Raw genomic sequence first — 21,146 nt, 5'->3', positions numbered from 1 at the left:
CCACGATATTTCTAATTGTTGAGAGGGGGAATTTAAGGCTTTAGCCAACTAAAAAAAGTAGGGCTGTCCCAAACGACTAATTTTTTCCCGATTAGTCAGCCGACTATTTTTACGATTAGTCGACTAATCTAATAATTAAAAATATTTTTTGTTTTTGTTTACTAATTTAGCAATGAAATTTTTGTTGACGCTTATCAATTTACAAAAAATATATTGGAACACTTAAATTATTTACTAAAGTACAAATAAACACGTAAATAACAATAATAAATCACAAATAAACAATGACTTCAAATGCTGATAGAATTAACTAGTGTAGCATCCCGATTGAAAAGATGGTCTCTTAAACTGATGGTTTACAACTTTTATTCCATCTTTGATGTAATCACACTGTAAGAGCTACGGTGCACACAAATAATACAACACAATTAGAAATTAACGAAAACTTTTCACCTTTTTCCTTTTAAACCTTATTTATATATCAATGAATTGCCTATATGAATTGCCTTTACCTTAATTTATTACCTTATCATTGACAATCTCTTTCTTGAGTGCTATCACTGTATATACTGTATATATTTATGACCTTTTAACGTTATATAATTTTCTATACCTTAAAATAAACCATAACATGAAATAAACCTTTCAGTTAGCAATACTAATAATAGCACTTATAGGCCCATTGTCAATGAAACATTATTATTTAGTAAAGCGACAGCACCCTCTGGTGTACAAAAAATGAAAAAAATTTTTTTTTTTTTTTTACAAACGGTGACGGCGCTTGAGGTGTTTATTCACGGCCGACGTGCAGCCAAGCTTGGCAGTGAAGAGACAGGACACAAGAGTGTACCCCCCTTTATTTCTTTGAAATAAGTCAATGTTTTGGACACTCTGGTGCGCTTTTTTGGCTTTGTGCCGCTTTCCCCGCTTGCATACAGAGCATTCGACATTCTGAACTTTCCGCGCATATATTTTTTTAACCCTTCATTAACCGTCGACGGGATGTTGTGCTCGTCGACGGATTTACGTCATCGATGACGTCGACTATGTCGACTAGTCGGGACAGCTCTAAAAAAAAGGCTCCAAAGACTGCCAAAATTCACTCTACTCATTTTACACTGCCTTTTAGCTCTATATATAGGTAAAACGGCGCCATTATAGTTTGAACGCGACAATGTGTGAGTGGGTCGTGTAGCGCATGCGTTAATTGCGTTAAATTTTTTAACGTGATTAACTTAAAAAAAATTAATTACCGCCATTAATGCAATAAATTTGATAGCCCTACTTTAAGCCAAAACTAAAGACTGGATGCGTGTAAGACATTTTGTCTATAACGTTAAATACAATTAGAAAACGATTTAATTAAAAGATATAGATCAAAAAAAGGCATGTCCGATATTTTTTTGCCGATTCCGATACTTTGAAAATGACGTGATCGGACCCGATCGATCGGGTTGCCGAACAACAAATGTAGCAGATAGCTGAGTCGAAAGGGGTTTTGGAGCTTCTAGTCAAGGAATTCTTTGTGTTTGTCTCATCTGATGTCCTCTGTCTTTCCACCAGGTCTCAGTGTTTCTGTCCTTCTCTCAATGTCGCTCTTTTGTGTTCCTTTTCCTCGACAATGCAAGAAGCCGCTTGTAGGTATTACAAAACAGTTGCATGGTCCTCCCTGTCTCCTGGTTTTGATTGGATTTTGTTCTTCCCTTCCCTTCGAGTGCTAGTTTCTCTTCCACAAACGTTAGATAGCAACGCTTACGGCTTGTACAAACGTTATTTTTGAAAGGGGGTCCTTATATCTTGAAAATCTTGTATCGCCTCCACCAGGTTGTGCTAGTGTGCACTGTAGAAAAAAACAATTAAAAAAATTCTTGCATGAGCCACGCATGTTTCTCATTTGTGTGTTTGCTCCCGATCGCCATTGAGCGTGTGAGATTTTTTGAGTGATGTGCTCTCTTTTCTCCATGTGTGCAGGTGATGTGCTGTTCCAGATGGCCGAGGTCCACAGACAGATCCAAGTGCAGCTGGAGGAGATGGTTGGTATTCTGTGTGTTACAGTGTTAGTGGTTCTTTTCATCTTCGTTTAAGTGATAATTACAGCATCTACACAAGATAAATAGGAAGCGACTCAAAATGAACAGGAAGTAACTTGTAAATGCCCGAAAATTAAAAGGAAGTAACTTGTAAATGCCCGAAAATTAACAGGAAGTAACTTGTAAATGCCCGAAAATTAACAGGAAGTGACCTGTAAATGCCCACAAAATCTGGGAATGCTCTGGTTTCAGTGCCATTGACGGCGCTAGACGTCTAACCCAGTCAAAATGAATTGGATGTCTAGCGCCGTCAATAGCAGCCATTGAGCTAGCGTAGACACTGTTCTTGTGCTGGAACGATTAATCAATTAACTCGAGTATTCGATTAGAAAAAAAGATTTGAATTAAATTTTGCTGCATTGAGTATTCGTTTAATTAAGTGGCGTTGTAATGGTTTATTTTGAAAGTGTTTGCATTTAGTTTTATTGATTTGGGTGGATACACTCCCCTCTTGCCTGCCTCATTTCACTTTGCTGAATCCAGCTGCACCATGTTAAGACCAACATAAGCTTAACAGAGATAATGTTTTTTAATGCATTCGTAATTTAGTTCAAAGGTGTCTTTAATCGTTTTTGTGGGAATATGTGTCTGAACCATTTGTTTAGAGCAGGAATGTCCAGCCCGGGGGACCAAATGCAGCCCATGGTAAAGTTTCATCTGGCCCCCAGCCTCTGTCATAAAATCAATAATGTCTGGCCCGCACACAGACTCAATAAATTGGTCAGGAGTACTGCTTCCAGCATATGAAGTAGCTTACACATAAAAGGCAGAAGCACTCCAAGCAACATTATCCCATGTTTACCTACCATTTCTGTGTAGATTTGGCCATATGTTTAGGGTCATTGTCTTGCTGAAAGACCCAGTGACGACCCATCTTCAGCTTTCGGGCAGAGGGCAACAGATTTTGATTTCAAATGTCCTGGTATTTCAAAGCATTCATGATGCCATGCACCCTAACAAGGTTCCCAGGGCCTTTGTAAGCAAAACAGCCCCACAGCATCACTGACCCACCCCCATACTTCACAGTGGGTATGAGGTGCTTTTCAGCATGCGCATCTTTCGTGGCACGCCAGACCCACTTAAGCCTGAGTTATACTCCCGCGTTGCAGTGACGGCGCAGCGACTACGCCGTCATTCAACATTCGATAGTTCTGCGGTGAGGGGACGTGTTGCTCTGTAATTCACCGCCAAGCCACTAGAGGGATATGGCGTTATGTTTGTACGGTTTTGGGGCATGCTTTATGACTTCCGTTAGTCGGAGAAAAAATAAACAATGCAAGATGGAACTCTTTAAAGTAAATATTCTGCTCATCAACACTGGATAAATATTGAACATACAAATATTGAGGGGCAGGCGACGCAGAAGACGGTTTCGAGGCGGTCTGGCCGACTTTTGATGCCACACAGAGAGTTTTAGACTCGGGTGGAGAGAGCTAGCTGTGGCGGCTAGCTTCAAACTGGCGTCGAGCACTTTGTTCAAGGTCTGCAAAGCCCTCCAGCCCGATTTGTTTGCCGTGTCCTACAACCAGCCAGTGGGAAGCCATAGCAGATTTCTGGCGTCTATTGAACTTCCCAAACTGCGTTGGGAGCCTTGATTTTAACGTTATCATAAAAAGCACCGAGGCACTCTCAATCAGTGATGATGTATCGTGTGTGAACTGTCTGTTATTGAAAATTAAAGATCAAAACAACTGTTTTGACACCAAATCTGTGCTTTATTCTTCATATACTTGAAGTGTGACACGTAAATAAGTCACAGACTCACAGCAAACATATGTACACAATAAATGATGAAGTGCACCAACCAAAAATACGATAAAAAGTTGGCAGTTTTTGGCCGAATGGGTCACCGCTTCGTGTGGCCACTCGATTCCGAACACACACGTCTCGGTGGTTCTTCCATTTTAAAAAAAATTTTTTTTTTTTTTTGCAATCGCCGACATTGCTATTTGGCAATCACAATAATGTCTTGACGAGACTTGCTCTTCGATGATACTCCCGTCGGCTCGGTCCATTTTTGCGTGTAGAAAATAATGTTTGATTCTATTCTACAATGGCGGTGATTTCGCGCTAAACCGGAAACAACAGTCTGAGCGGACCAATCACAGTCCGTTTTCGCCACGTCATACACGTCTACGCGACGCGAAGGTTAGAAAATTCGAGAGGCGCGCGTCAGGCTACGGCGCAGGGTCGTAACTCTGGTCTTCCTTGACGGCGCAAGTCTGACGCGGAAGTATAACTCGGCCTTTAGAGTGTATGGCTTCAACTGGGACCGTGTGCTTTGGTCAGATGAGACCAAGATTGAGCTTTTTTTGTTTCGCTTCCAAAGGTCCTGGGAACCTTGTTGGGGTGCATGGCATCATGAATTCTTTGAAATACCAGGACATTTGAAATCAAAATCTGTTGCCCTCTCCCCGAAAGCTGAAGATGGGTCGTCACTGGGTCTTTCAGCAAGACAATGACCCTAAACGTATGGCCAAATGTACACAGAAATGGTTCACCAGACACAAAATCAAGCTCCTCCCATGGCCATCTCAGTCCCCAGACCTTGTTTTGTTGGCAAAAGGGAGTTGTACAAAGTATTAACACCAGGGGTGCTAATAGTTGTGACACACATTATTTGATGTCAAATAATTATTTCTTTATGTGGGATTTTTCCCCACTGAATAAATGCACTTGTATTGAAGGTTGGATTTTTTTTCCCATTAAGGTCCCATATTATTTGAGTAAAAAAAAAATTATTAGAAGCTAAAAAACACATCTTAACCAGGGGTGCAAATAATTATGGAGGGCACTGTATCTCTCTTCACCTCTCGCTCTAAAAAGTAACTTGCGCACAGAAGCGCGGCCGCCTGTCCCTGCCTGTCTCATACACATATTTATTTTCAAGTGTTTTGAAAAGGAGTAAATCTCTCGCTCAGTTACCAGCTGCATCTATCATAGCATGCGTGTGTGCGTCCGTTAAAGGTGTCCAGGCGGTACACGTCTCTTGAATTTCCTTCCGCTACTAGCGGGTGTCGTAAAGTTATTAGGGAAACTCATCATTTTTGAACATTTATGAATCGTCACGTGTCGAATCGCGATGCATCGAGTAATTGATTTTTTTGGCACACCCTTTTCTTAAAACAATACAACGCTACAAAGTATCGTGATACTGTATATCACCTTTTCGATATGTCGTCACACCCCTAGCTTACATGCAGGTGTGCCCAATGAGTCATCGGCAACTTGGGTTTGACAACATCCCAAAACCGTCGAGTCAGCCTTTCAACTCCCCCTATGGATTGCTAGGTGTGACACACAGCAATTAAATGAACACGTGCGCTTATGAAATGTGCGAAGTTGATACAAAACCAGTGACGATAATGCACATGTTAATTAAACAAGGGGGTATGTACAAGTAGTTATGGGAAATAGGGTTGTTTATAGGTTCAGCTAAAGAAAAAAAACAATCTTGTGAGGTTACACGACTGACATTTTAGGTAGAAATGTCAAGTGATCATTAAATAAGAATAAATCTGTCTGATGACATTTTTACACGAACTAAAAACCAACTAAAATTGACAGTTTGTTCCAAAAGTACCATTCGTTTTTTTTCTAGCAAGTTTTTTGTGCACAGCTTACCCTCCAAAATTCATTATAGTAAGCTGATTACAATTGGATTCAACTGGAGCCGCGTGATAACTTGTTTGTGCAGTCACAATTATGATTGACATAGATAACATTATTCCTCCCCCTGCGTGATGCGTGTGTGAGCGTCTCGGAACTGTGCGGGATACTGGTAGCCATATCTTGTAAATGCATAATAGTGTTCAATAACACTGCAGCCCTGCCTGTTTCTTTCATATTTCATTGGATGTCAATATTATATTTCTTTGAATACATATAAAGCACGCGCAAATGTTAAGTGTTCATTGTTTGTACATATTTTTTAGGAAAACTGATTCATTATTTTCTATATACAGTATAACCATGAGAGACAGAATGTGGGGGGGGAAATGTGGGTAAACCTCAACCATGAGAGACAGAATGTGGAAACAATGTGGGTAAACCTCAACCATGAGAGACAGAATGTGGGGGAAAAAAAAACAGAAAATCACATTACATTGTTTGATTTTTAAAGAATTTATTTGCAAATCATGGTGGAAAATATGTATTTGGTCAATACCAAAAGTTAATCTCAATACTTTGTTATGTACCCTTTGTTGGCAATAATGGAGGCCAAACGTTTTCTGTAACTCATCACAAGCTTTTCACACACTGTTGCTAGTATTTTGGCCCATTCCTCCATGAAGATCTCCTCTAGAGCAGTGATGTTTTGGGGCTGTCTTTGGGCAACACGGACTTTCAACTCCCTCCACAGATTTTCTATGGGGTTGAGATCTGGAGACTGGCTAGGCCACTCCAGGACCTTGAAATGCTTCTTACGAAGGCACTCCTTTGTAGCCCTGGCTGTGTGTTTGGGATCATTGTCATGCTGAAAGACCCAGCCACGTCTCATCGTCAATGCCCTTGCTGATGGAAGGAGATTTTCACTCAAAATCTCTCGATACATGGCCCCATTCATTGTTTCCTTTATACAGATCAGTCGTCCTGGTCCCTTTACAGAAAAACTGCCCCAAAGCATGATGTTTCCACCCCCATGCTTCACAGTGGGTATGGTGTTCTTCGGATGCAATTCAGTATTATTTCTCCTCCAAACACGAGAACCTGTGTTTCTACCAAAAAGTTCTATTTTGGTTTCATCTGACCATAACACATTCTCCCAGTCCTCTTCTGGATCATCCAAATGCTCTCTAGAGAACCGCAGACGGCCTGGACGTGTACTGGCTTCAGCAGGGGGACACGTCTGGCAGTGCAGGATTTGAGTCCCTGGCGGCGCACTGTGTTACTGATAGTAGCCTTTGTTACTGTGGTCCCAGCTCTCTGTAGGTCGTCCCCCCGTGTGGTTCTGGGATTTTTGCTCACCATTCTTATCATTTTGATGCCACGGGGTATGATCTTACATGGAGCCCCAGATCGAGGGGGATTATCAGTGGTCATGTATGTCTTCCATTTTCTAATAATTGCTCCCACAGTTCATTTCTTTACACCAAGCGTTTTACCTATTGCAGATTCAGTCTTCCCAGCCTGATGCAGATCTACAATTGTGTCTCTGTTGTCCTTCGACAGCGCTTTGGTCTTGGCCATAGTGGAGGTTGAAGTGTGACTGACTGAGGTTGTAGACAGGTGTCTTTTATACCGATAATGAGTTAAAACAGGTGCCATAAGTACAGGTAACGAGTGGAGCTTTGTTAGACCTCGTTAGAAGAAGCTAGACCTCTTTGACAGCCATAAATCTTGCTTGTTTGTAGGTGACCAAATACTTATTTTCCACTCTAATTTGGAAATAAATGCTTTAAAAATCAAACAATGTGATTTTCAGTTTTTTTTTTTCCTACATTGTGTCTCTCATGGTTGAGGTTTACCCATGTTGACAATTACAGGCCTTTCTAATCTTTTCAAGTAGGAGAACTTGCACAATTGGTGGTTGACTAAATACTTATCTGCCCACTGTATATCGCCCAGTCCTACTGTAAGTAAGTACTTAAAAGGAAATTTATATGCTATAGTTCAAAAACTTGTTATGTTAGAGAAAAAACTAAGCTTAATTCTGGATTCTATACCCTAAAACTTGTTAAAACCTGCTGTCAGACCCAACTCAAAAGAAACTGCGTTCCTCAGTGTTATTGCACTCTGAATCTGATTGGACATCTATCACCGTCACTGGCAATAAAACTTATCATACACTTGCTGTCTTGCCTTTCTAGCTGAAGTCTTTCCACAACGAGCTGCTGTCTGAGTTGGAGAAGAAGGTGGAGCTGGACGCGCGCTACCTCACTGTGAGTACACCAATAATGAAGCGTATTTGTCATCGCTCTTGGTCGCCTGTTATTGATTGACATGGCGTGATTCATATCTTTTGAAGTTGGATTTGACGCAAAAGAATGAGGGGACGCTGTTTGGTGACAGACAGACAAACAGGGCGAGCGCAGTTGAGCCGGTCTGCATGTGATATCTTTAGAATGAGTGGGCTGCAGGCTCAGTGTAGCGCGGCACTGCTATATGTTCTATTTGGGGGAGGGGGGGTTCGCTATAGTCTCTATTATTGTATGATATGTATTGTCATCGGGATTGGGCTTGGTATGTTGCCTCACCCTCTCATAGATACTGTAAGAGCGCCAGGGTTTGGTTCAAAAGGAGGCCTTGGCTTGCATTATCTCTTTAGGATAATAATAAGGATTGTGCGGAGTGGGGCTGCAGCTATCGATTATTTAAGTAATCGAGTAATCGGATTACAAACATTTAATGTAGGGCTGCAGCTCTCGATTATTTTATTAGTCGATTAATCGATGAACTAGTTAGAATAATCGAGTAATAGGATAAGGAACATAAAAACCTTTGCTGAGCCTCAAATGGTATAAAAAATAATAAGGATCTAAGTACAACAAAAGAACAATTGGCTTACTTAAATAGCAAAAGTCCGCTAGCTTAAATGCTATAAAATGCTAACTCTTTATTTTTACAATGCTCTTAACAAATGGTTCAGGCAATATACCTATAAACTAAATTACAAATGCATTAAAAAACATTAGCTCAAACAAAAACTTAGCTTACGTTGGTCTTTACAGGGAGCAGCTGGATTCAGCCATATGAAATGAGGCAGACCGGAGGGCAGTGTAGAGACCCTAATCAATAAAACGAAATGCAAACACTTTCAAAATAAACCATTACAATGCCACTTCAGTTAAACGAATACTCGATGCAACAAAATTGAATTCGAATATTTTTTTCTAATCGAATACTCGAGTTAATCGATTAATCGTTGCGGCACTAATTTAACGCGTTGCAGAATGAATGTACGAGATGTAAAACAAAGAAACAAGTATGCAATAACTATTTTTACTCGATTGGTCTGTTTTAGCCGACTCCCTGTTAAGACCAGCAGAAGCTAATATGCGTTTTTATAATTTAGTTTATAGGCATATTAAACTTTTTTTGCGGGAACATGTGTATGAACGATTAGAAGTATTGTTAAAAAACATTAAACATTAGCATTTTATAGCATTTTAGCTAGCAGACTTTTTCTATGCAAGTTAGCCAATTATTCTTTTGTTGTACTTAGATCCTCATTTATTTATTTTCTAATACCGTTTCAGGCTAAGCTCAGGTATTTTAATTCATTTTTAAATAAATCTGCAATTTTGCAGTTTATTTTGTGTTCGCATTTAATGATCTTCTGAAAGTACAATCTTGGAAAGCCTTTGTTTTATATTTCCAGAAATTTAATTCCATTCAATTCAATTTTATTTGTATAGCCCTATATCACAATAGGTTTGTCTCAGAGGGCTTTACAGAGTCATTTTGATACACAGTCAGATACAGTTGATGAATGGGATGAGTCTAAGACCTGGGCATCCCCCATCCTTAGACCCTCACTGGCGGCAAGGAAAAACTTAAAAAAAAAAAAAAAAAAATGTTTTTTTTAAACCATGGGAAAAAAGAGAAACCTTGGGGAGAACCACAACCAGAAGAGGTCCAATCCCAGGACAGACAGGCTAAAGATGCACCAGGACTGATGATGGGTAGTAGCAGAAGGAGTTCCAGTTTGTAGAGATGCGGTGGAGTAACGGGACATGAGGAGGTCCTTCTAGCCAGATGAGACTGGGGGCAACGAGGACGTCCATCCAGCCAGGGGTCAGGATAGTCAGGCGGCTGCGGCTGAAAAAGTAGCCCCTCCCCAGAGGGGAGGAAGGAAAGGGGACACCGGGTCACTAGTCATGAAAAGATTAGTCAACTAGATATTGGAATTAGAAAAGAAATAAAGGTTAACTGGTAAGTAGAGTGAAAAACAGGGGATAGGACTCAGTGGCTGTACTTCACCCAGCATTATAGCTCCTAGGGCAGCTTTAGACTGAACTGTGAGTCCAGTCTGTTTTCAACTAGCCTGGGATCATCCCCAAAGGTGTCCCATTTTGGGAAACCTTGGGATCCGCCCCCAAGCCGAGCCTAGCCTTTGTTTTGTAAATGGGCCCATTACTTATGCACCATCGGCCGCATCCCATTTCTATTTTTCTTCCCCCACCCCTTGGCCCTTCAAACGAAGCAATAAGGAGTAGGGCTTGAAACGTCAGCCCTACGAATTGGGACACCTCTTTACACTCACGTACGTCATAAGTCCATTCCGCCAGTTGTTACGTAACCAAAAAGCGACGATAAAAGTGCACTTGTGCGTTTAGCAAAACTGAAAAACAAAACAAACCTTACAAATGAAGAAACACCGTGAATAATAAACTTTACAATTAGTGGTGTAGATTTTTTATTTATTACACCCCTAATTAGTGCACTTTTTTATCGTGATTAATCTTTTTTAACTATTACTTTTCTGACTGAAGAAAACACATTGAGAGTAGATAATACTGGTCACCAACTGTTAGAATATTATTTGGATGCATCAAGCTTGTTTCATTTAATTTAAGCAAAGCAAACTAAACAAACACTTGCAACTAAGGGAAGGGTCCACAACACATGCACATAGATGTGGAGCTCTAGTTCAGTTTAATTTAATTTCGTTTCAAATTAAATGTAATATTTACACCACTGTATGAAACCTGAATGATAGTTTGTTTCTGAACCAAGAGTGGTAATTACTAATCCTGCATATTTTTTTCCAGCAATTTCATGTGAGGTGCTTTTCTTTTTACCACTGTTGCTTGGTGTGCTTAGTTGTAGTATTTCTAAATATCTATGTATATCAATGTACACAGTACAGTAAATTGTTAATTGATCTTTTTAAAAATGTTTTTAACAAGTAGAGGGTAGATTAATCACGATAAAATGTGCACTAATTAGGGGTGTAATAAATAAAAAATCTACACCACTAATTGTAATGTTAGTTTATTGTTCATTGTGTTTCTTCATTTGTAATGTTTGTTTTGTTTTTGTTTTCCTAAAAGCACAAGTGCACTTAGTGCACTTTTTATCGTCGCTTTTGGTTACGTAACAACTGGCCGAACGGACTTATGACGTTTGTGAGTGTAAAGAGGCGTCCCAATTCGTAGGGCTGACGTTTCAAGCCCTACTACTTATTGCTTCGTTTGAAGGGCCAAGGGGTGGGGGAAGAAAAATAGAAATGGGATGCGGCCGATGGTGCATAAGTAATGGCCCCTCTTACAAAACAAAGGCTAGGCTCGGCTTGGGGGCGGATCCCAGGGTGTCCCCAAGCCTTGGTAATATTAGGGAGCACCAAAACCCCTGGTACTTCTAGTGTTAATATTAGCTGGAAGCTGATTCCATAAGACAGGAGCTTGGTAAAGGCTCGAGCCCCTACTGTACTTTTAGAGACCCTGGGAACTACCAGTAGACCTGCATTCTAAGAACGAAGTGTTCTGTTGGGGTGGTATGGAACCAGAGTATCTGTGATAAGATTGCCCCAAACCATTAATGGTCTTAAAAGTAAGAAGGAGGATTTTAAATTGAATTCTAAACTCGACTGGAAGCCAGTGAAGGGCTGGAGCACAGGGGTGATGTGCTCTCATCTATTAGTTCTATACCTCTATTAGTTACTCTGCAATACATTAAATGTACACAGGAAATATTCCTTATCAGATTACTCAATTATTCGAACTAACTGGTTGATATATTAATCGACTACTGAAATAATCGATAGCTGCAGCCGTGGAGTTGATCGATTCATCGTTGCAGCACGACTTGAAAGTTACGCCTCAGCACTGAGCAGTTACACTCTTAAACACTCTGCTGACAATGTGGCCTCGCGCGGAAAACCGCACGAGCTTTGTGTTACCACGGACCCAGTTGCTATAGCAACTGCTGCTGCAACCCAGGAAATTGTTCCATTTTTTTTTTTTTTTTCTTACTGATAAATAAGTGATTAGTGAATAAATGGATTGCATTTGATTAGAATATGCATGGGGTATGAATCGCTGAAAATGATTCTTTTTAATCCTTGTGAAACTTTCCAGGGAATGACAAATTAGGACCATTGTCATGGATACATGCCTTTTCCATTTGAATGCGTTTTTCATTCATATTCTGATTATTTACTAAGAAATGTAATAAACGCGCCTTTTTAAACAGATCTATTCAAAAATGGCTGCTGCTTCTTCCTTGGCTAATAGCACACTACCAACAAGTGATTGGTGTGTAATCCTCCCACTCACTAGTACACAAACAAGCTCCCCGGTGCAGTCATTTATCATATCCTACCCTGGGAACTCACGTTTAGACAGTCTTAAGTTTGCTTTGAAGCCAGTTGAATAACAGCAATTAAAGCCTAGAGCAGAAACAAAACAAAGTGGAGAAGATTTATCAATATTTTATGTTTGATGGTCAGTCATAAACTCCGCCCACACACTATAATGAAACCTCTGGGGTTTTTCTTCTCCAAAATTTTAGTCATCGGTCTTGTAAGCGTACTCCACATTTGAAGTCAGTCAAAGCCATTGAAGGCGTTTGACGTCCAATCCATTTGTTGAGTGGGCAAATACCAGCTATTTTTTTTCTTCAGCGTTATACATTAGAAAAATCTAATTTAGTGTTGTTTTTTTTCCCCCTAAATTTTTTAAACAAGATCATTTCGTTGACGTGCATGTGATAATGGTGGTGTCTTCCTTATAAAATACTGCCTCTTGTTACGAAAGAAATTTCAGGATACGAGAGGCAAAAATACAGTTTGGGCTGATACTCATAGCTCCCAGAGTTTACTGGAAGTAACATTCTTACAGTGTATCACAAAAGTGAGTACACCCCTCGCATTTCTGCAGATATTTAAGTATAAGGTGGAAAAGCGCTATATAAGTATAACACCATTTACCATCTTTAAATGGGGCAGCACTGACAAAATGACACTTTGACACAATGAAAAGTAGTCTGTGTGCAGTTTATATAATAAGAGTTCATTTATTTTCCCCTCAAAATAACTCAAAATATAGCCATTAATATCTAAACTCCTGGCAACAAAAGTGAGTACACCCCTTAGAAACTACGTACATCCCTAAATGTCCAAATTAAGTACTGCTTGTCATTTTCCCTCAAAAATATCACGTGACTAGTTACAGGACTGCTGTCAGAATTGATGCAGAGATTGAAGAGGTGGGGGGTCAGCTTGTTAGTGTTCAGACCATACGCCGCGCTCTACATCAAATTGGTGTGCATGGCTGTCACCCCAGGAGGAAGCCTCTTCTGAAGATGGTACACAAGTAGAGTGCGGCGTATGGTATTTTATGCTTTCTAAAAGTTGTCTCAATTTTGGGAACTTGGAACTAGAGATGCCCCGATCCGATATTTGGATCGGATCGGACGCCGATATGGGCAAAAGAATGTGCATCGGCATCGGATCGGCCAACATGGAAAAATTCCGATCCAGACTTCCGATCCAGTGTTTTTTTTTTTTTTTTAATATTCGGTCCGGGTTTTCCAGCGCACCGATTTACATAATGCTTTCCAGCTTTTGCTTCGGTTTCCCTAAAATCCGGTCCGCATTTTACGGCACACCTTCAACACACTACATTTACATTACCGTCTCCCAATTTACCGAGAGACTTTATCGGTAAAAATGTCAGCTGTGTGGGATCATTTCACCTTAAAGGACGACAAAGATGAAGAGGCAGAGTGCAACATATGCCACAATAAAGTCAAGCGTGGTGGTAAAGCTGTAAGACGTTTTAACCAACCTAATCAAGCATTTAGCGAAATACCACCACAAACAATATGAGGAGTATGTTAAGAAAACCGAAGACAAAAAGAAAGGTCCTACGCAACTAACACTGGCAGAAACTTTTGCTATGCGTGACAAACTGGCACTCGACAGTCCCAAAGTCCAGGGAATAACAAGGGTCATTGCCGAAGAATTCATTCTGGATGACGAGCCATTATCTCTCGTGAGTAAAGACGCAACATCCAACACTTAGAACCACGGTACAACTTGCCCAGCCGTCATTACATCCTTGAGCGATCCGGCCGTGGAAGATTCGAGAACGATTCACAACCATCCAAATTCCGATTATTGAAATATGTCAAGTAAAGCGGAACTAATACACAGCGCGGTCTTCGGGACGCAATGAGAAACGGACCGCATTGAGAGTAAACATCATGCTTGTCATAGACCCGGGTAATGCCAATGCTCGATTCACGGCTTTAGCTCAACTCAAAAACACAAGAATACCTGACTGCTGCTGACAGACGCTACAAACTACGTCAACATCGTTTTACTGTAGATAATAGATATCATATGTATATAGAACTAGATGCAATATGACAGACTCGACGGCAGTAGCAACATTGAAGTATGGACAACTAGATGCGTTTGTAAACAGCCGCCATCTTAAAGCAGGAGACTTCCCTAGGCTGTTGTGAACCTTCCAAGCGAACCGAATTAACTTTTTATCTAAAATACTCCTAAATCGGCAAAATCTTGACTTGAATCTATCTTCAAAACAGTTTTAAAACTTTCACATGTCGAAAGTAGGCAGAAGGGAAATTATGGAATAACGGGAGCAATTTCAACAACTTTAACAGTTGATTCGCAAAATTAAATGAATTGAATGTAGTTTAAAGCCGCTGATACAGAATGGGAACTTGAGTATTTTATTTACTGTTTTAAAATGTTAACTTGATACTGAAATAGTAGTTTATTTAAACCTGAGAGGCTTTTTATACAATTATTGTAACTAATGCACGAAACATTAAAAGCATCTAATAGCTTGGGGGGTTTGTGGGATTTTCCACTGAGGTTGTTTGTGTGTTTTACTTTTTTTAAGACAATTTACAATATTATTTGCACGTTTTACTTACTGACTATGCCATTTCTGTTTGTTATTTATAATGTTTTGTGTTTGTCACTGAACAAACAGGTCAGTTTCTTGTTACCAACCGTTGTGTGTTATTCAAACTCACCTAATTCAGCTGGGTAGTTGTTATCAAGAGTACTAAAACCCTTTTCAACATGAGTCTGACAACTAAGTACGGAGGCTAAATAACTTTAAACTTTAACACATGCTTAGATAGGCCGGTATCGGACAATATCGGTATCGGATCGGAAGTGCAAAACAATATCGGTATCAGGTCGGAAGTGCAAAAACCTGGATCGGGACATCCCTACTTGGAACGGACTAGGGTATTTACATGGAAAATGCATCTGTACTTACGGAATTTTCAGTTTACGCAACTACTTCCAGAACCAATTAATTTCATAAATTGAGGTGCCACTGTATAATTGAGTTGATTTTACTTTGAATTACAACTGTTATGACTTTGACAGGGTTTTTTTTTAATTTTTTTTTTAACTACACTCATTCTGTGTCTGCAGGCGGCCCTAAAAAAGTACCAAGTAGAGCACAAGAACAAAGGGGAGAGTCTGGAGAAGTGTCAAGGAGAGCTGAAGAAGCTTCGCCGGAAGAGCCAAGGCAGCAAGAACCCGTCCAAATATGGCGAGAAGGAGATGCAGGTGAGCAGACCAGTTCACTCACTGCGATGTTTGTAAGGAAATAAGATCAGGTAGATCTATAAATATTTGTCAACGCGTTAAAAACGGCATTAACTCAGACCTCCTTTGACGCCGTCAATTTTTTTAACGTGTGATTAATTATGACCGTGCCCACCCACCAAGGTTTGGATTACAAGATAATGAACGCGTCCCGTTGGCCTTCTAAGTGAAATACTGGTTCTCAAACGAAACTTCATTTTGGGATTTTCATGACCAATATGGGGCACGTTAAGGCGGCATGGAGAGTGTGAGCTCCGGCATAGTCGTTTTCGAACATGTTTGGATGAAAACATGCCCGACACGCAATGTATGCCGGCAAAAGCACATGGAGGATCGGGGCGGATTTCCCGTGTCAGGCACAACGTAATTTTGGCTGTTTTAGCCTAAAATGTGGAAGGCAGATTGTGACATTTATTGTCATTTATTGAGCTGTGATGCCCAGATAAACTGAATAAAATAAAACAAAATAAAAGAACGTGGACATTTTTTTAGCACTTCCAGCGCAGAAGATTGAGCGGTTAGCGCTCTTGTCGCGGCCGCCCCAAGCTCATTGTATTCGGGCACGAGGACACAGAGGATTGGGTGAAATCTGCGTTCTCAGGCAAAATGTAACTTTGGTGTTTTAACCCAAAATGTGGCTTTCAGAGGTACATTAACTGGCACTATTCCCTTAAAATGCAGAGATGACGTATTTAAATGTTTTGGAAGACAAGCATTTTTGTGTGTTTATTTATTTTACCTATTTTTTCAACTTTTTGGGTAATTTTATTTGGGTGAAAATGGATGTTTGATTCATCTTAACTAGGGCTGCAGCTATCGGCTATTTAGGTAATCGATTAATCGATCAATTATTTCGATTAATCAAGTAATCGGATTACAAATATAGCAGAATAAATTTTAGGAGATGTAAAACAAGTGTTTGTGCCTTCAATGATAAAATAAAGAAACATTCAGGTATTTTTTAAAATTTAACAACAATAAACGCATTTAAAAATAAATTACAATACCTGAGCTTAGCCTCAAACATTATAAAAAAAATAAATAAATAAATGAGGATCTTAGTCCAACAAAAAAACAATGGCTAACTTGCATAGCAAAAGTCCGCTAGCTTAAATGCTATAAAATGCTAAGTTTTTTTTTTTGTTTTTGTTTTTTACAATGCTCTAAACAAATCGTGCAAACACATATTCCTATAAAAAGCTGCTAAATAAACTAAGTTACAGATGCATAAACAAAAATTTTAGCTCAAACTAAAATTTACAACCTTATGCCGACCTTAGGGAGCAGTTGGATTCAGCCATATTAGATAAGTTATGTCTTTCACTACAGCCACTAGAGGGCTGTGTACCCTCCCAAATCGATAAAACTAAATGCGAACACTTTCAAAACAAACCAGAATTCCCAAAGCAGAAACATTTGATTCGAAGCTTTTTTCAAATCGAATTACTCGAGTTAATCGATTCATCGTTGCAGCACTAATCTTGAAGGGTACCATGGATAGAAAGACATGTAATTTCTTACAGATAAATGTTCGTATGTGTTATAATAATTTGATATTAAAGTCATGATTTTCCCTATAAAGCAATCGCAACCCGCATGCGTTGTCTGTCTCTGCGATATGCAAGGGAAAGCAACTGAAAAGGAAGTGCGGCTGGGTTGACCACGGAATTGGAAAACGCGGCTCACTTCAGACAGCAAGCAGACAATCATAACATGGGGATTGCGTAAATAGTTGTATTGAACACGTTAAAAAAAAACAAAAAAAAAACACGCGATCGCGAAAAGGGAGACACATAAAGGGTCCGTGACAGTAGGTTCTAGGGGTGTAACAAAATATCGAAATGGTGATACAGTGGGGCAAATAAGTATTCAGTCAAGTTCTCCCACTTGAAAATATTAGAGAGCCCTGTAATTGTCAACATGGGAAAACCTCAACCATGAGAGACAGAATATGGAAGAAAAAAAAAAAAAACTGAAAATCACATTGTTTGATTTTTAACGAATTTATTTGCAAATCATGGTGGAAAATAACATTCGTTCATTCGCTGCCACCCTCCCAGTTCAAATGGATTGGACGTCGACTAGTGATAAACTCATTCCAATTCACAGAAAAATCTTGTTTTTCTGTTTATTATTTTTTTGTAGAATATCCTAGACTGATATCCTAACCAATGTTATAGTTATCGTGAGCTTTGTATCGCAAATCGTATCGTATTGTGAGGTACCAAGAGGTTCCCACTGCTCGTAGGTTGGGATCAATAATTTTTTTTTTTTTTTAAACTGAAGGAAAACCGCGGTGAGAGGCAGACATACAAGAAAAAACAAGGCAATGATGAAACTAGCAACGAAGGGATGTGCAAACTTTCAAATGGCAACAAGTCAATATCTCGGCAAGCCGCCTAGGATCGGTTTAAAGACACTGCTGATAGCTGAAATTGAATGCAAGTACGACTTTGGGAACTCGTCCCACATCTCTGTTACAAAACAATCTGACCAGTAGCAGAATGTGACAAAACCATTCCAGTCGTCATCTTAGCTTCGCTTCCTAGCTAGAACAGCTATTCTCCCAGTCCAGCCCATCTGCATCATCACCCCCAGCATGAATTGTGTGTGTTAAACATGGCGCCTTCCGTAGGTCAAAACATGAACTAAATATTATAGATTTTTAAATCAATAGCAATAATTTGAGTTTCTACAAACATTTTAGGAAAAGACAACAAATGAGGCTTATTAGAGCCTACAAGTCTTTTAAGTCTGAGGTTCCCTTTAACAAATGTAAAGTGTCCCAACTTTTGCTCTAATGAAGCTTAAATTTGAATGATGTAAGGTAAGCACATTGGTCAACTCCTGTGCTAATAGGTGTACATTTAAATCTTCAAATATGACTTATTTTTGCATTCAAAAAAATGAAAACAAAATGCGATTACCCTAATTTTCGCACTATAAGGCGCACCTGACTATAAGCCGCAGCCCACCAAATTTGGCACAAAAATGGCATTTGTTCATAGATAAGCCGCACTGGACTATAAGCCACAGCTGTCCTCACTGCATCATGGGATATTTACACCAAAAGATATTAACCGGTACAACCTTATTTGACAGCGTCATCATACGACCGACTGTCATAAGACCAAATGAACCATCATTAAACTTTGAACCAGTTACTGCAAAGCTTTATTGCTTCAAGAAGCTTCATTTGGCCATCACTGCTCCCTTGGGGGAGACAGTCAACCTCTGCTGCCACCTGCTATTGACTGTTGTCATCCAACATGCCTCTTAGCATGCATTGCAGTGCTACAGATGTAAATAACAATTAAAAATCATGTGCTAAATATTTCTTCAGTTACTGTTCCAATTGTTTCATCAATTGCTAATTATGGTATTTACTGACGCTTTATTTGACAGTGGTGCCATAAGACTGTCATTACACCAGAGGTTGCGCTAGACTTTTTCGTTGTCTGTCATTTTGACTGACAGTGTCATAAAAATCCGGTCATAATCTATTTTTACCCGTCACTTACATTTTTAAAATGATAATAATGACATATTCATTAGTATTTAGTTTTCATTCATTTTTAATTAATATTCTGTCCGAACAAGCTTAACAAGAGGCAAACAAACAGCGGAGTGCACCAATCAGCGACGGGCAGACGTGCCATTAGCAAAGCGACGAGGGCAGGACGAGGGACTTGCGCGCGGAAGTAAACATACGAGGAGAACGGAGTTTATTCAACATGGCTAGCGCAAGACAGACTGTTGTCAGTGTCTCGTGTCGATGTGTTTTAGCTCATTTAAAACTGAATTTACCGCGGATTGGAACATATTCTCGGCTCTCCCGTTCGCCATCCGTGTTGTTGTAGAGACGACTTTCGGCGCGCAAGAGTGACGTTGCTCGTGAAGAACACGTCACGCAAATAAACAAATCTGATTTGTCGATTGAGTTTGTACCTACTCGAGAGGCTGTGTCCCAGACTTTTCTCTCAGTGTTTGAAAAATACAGGGAGAACAGTCTGGCCGTGCCAGGCAAACACTCAGTTGCCTTGACATTTTTCCGAGTAAGGCCAACGACGTCATGCATCAAGAGAGACACTAGCTAATTAATATGCTCACTCGCCACCCTGTGGTCTGGGGTGTGAATTGCAACCTGTCAAAATGACGGATGGACTTCAGTTTTTTCCGTCACCGTTTTAGAAAAACGGTCAACGACGGAAAATATTCGGTTAACGCGACCCCTGCATTACACAATCATAATTATGTCATGTCTCTATCCTGAGCATTCATGAATGCTTATAACAGATATCATTAAGTGTTATCCGGCAAATGATCTCACTTTTGAATGGATGCAAAAGATCCAAGATGGACAAAAATTGAGTTAGTGACATAATTTGCCAAAGGACACTTAATGACTTAAGCATTCAGTAATGTCCATGATAGTGTGATTTCATAATTTTGATGATCTTATGACAGTCTTATGACACCGCTGTCAACTAAAGTGTTACCTAAAAAAATCAACAAATAAACCGCACTGGACTATAAGCCATAGGTATCAAAATGAAGGAAAAAAGTAGCGGCTTATAGTCCAAAAATTACGGTAATCACAACTTAACTATGTGATTGATCTTTTAAACGCTTGACCGCACTATTAAAATCTGATAAAATAATGGGACCGAAATCAAGGATTTTTTTCCCCCCAAAAAAAGTGAGTTAAGTATGCAAAAATGCTAAGATTAAACATTCTAATCGCTTTACATCACATTTCTGCATTGGAACAAATGCAGTCAGCTGACTCGACGGACTGATATCATATTTACTTATGGTGTCATCATGTTTATTTGCCTGGTAAAGAAGCCTGAGTTGACAGAGAGCAGTCGAAGGCAAATAATATGCTGATGATTTGAAATTGCTTGAAAGAGCGCTCTTATATTTACTAAAGTCACGCTCCTACTTCAGAATAAACACTCCGTCGGTGCCGAAATAAAAGACTCTGCTGGGACTGAGCCCCGACGGGCCCAAGCCTCGCAGGCTAATTGCCTGGTCCGCTTCAGAGGTGCGGCCGAGTCGCGGACCAATCAATGGTTACGTCGCCCGGGATCATTTTTCCGCTGTCGGTCATGTCGGTGTTTCCAGAGTCAACATGCAGTCACAGTCATTTCGTTTCTTCCTCTGATGGGTCGGCTTAAATCAACACTGGTGATATATAGTGGGATAAAAGTTTCATTTTCAGTTGTTGAAATGGTCAGTTTTTAACTGTGCATGAGCATGTTCAGAAAATATTCATCTATGTTGATGGAATTGTCGCTGCCTGCCAGTGCTTGCTTTGTGGAAATAAAAAGAACTGGTGCTAACTTAAGCATAAGCCTATTAGCTATTAGCTGGGATAGGCTCTAGCACGCCCACGACCCTCCTGTGAACAAACGGCACAGAGGGTGAATGAATAAATGAATGAATTAAAAAAAGCAGTTACCGTATTTTTCGAACTATAAGTCGCACCTGAGTATAAGTCGCACCAGCCA

General features: G+C 39.9%; 1 protein-coding gene across 6 annotated transcripts in view; it reads left to right on the top strand.

Moving 5' to 3' along the window:
- The window catches only part of baiap2a (BAR/IMD domain containing adaptor protein 2a), a 200,922-nt gene that overhangs the window by 133,123 nt on the left and 46,653 nt on the right, over positions 1–21,146 (top strand). For all 6 annotated transcript variants that reach the window (XM_057817139.1, XM_057817137.1, XM_057817136.1 and 3 more), the window contains exons 5-7: positions 1,972–2,033; positions 7,901–7,972; positions 15,457–15,594. In XM_057817139.1, the coding sequence (XP_057673122.1) occupies positions 1,972–2,033; positions 7,901–7,972; positions 15,457–15,594 (272 nt within the window). The remainder of the gene's footprint in view (positions 1–1,971; positions 2,034–7,900; positions 7,973–15,456; positions 15,595–21,146) is intronic.

Source organism: Corythoichthys intestinalis, chromosome 16, assembly GCF_030265065.1.
Source record: "Corythoichthys intestinalis isolate RoL2023-P3 chromosome 16, ASM3026506v1, whole genome shotgun sequence".
NCBI lineage: Eukaryota > Metazoa > Chordata > Actinopteri > Syngnathiformes > Syngnathidae > Corythoichthys > Corythoichthys intestinalis.
Note: the sequence above shows the minus strand (reverse complement) of the source record. Positions and strands in the feature narration are given on the sequence as shown.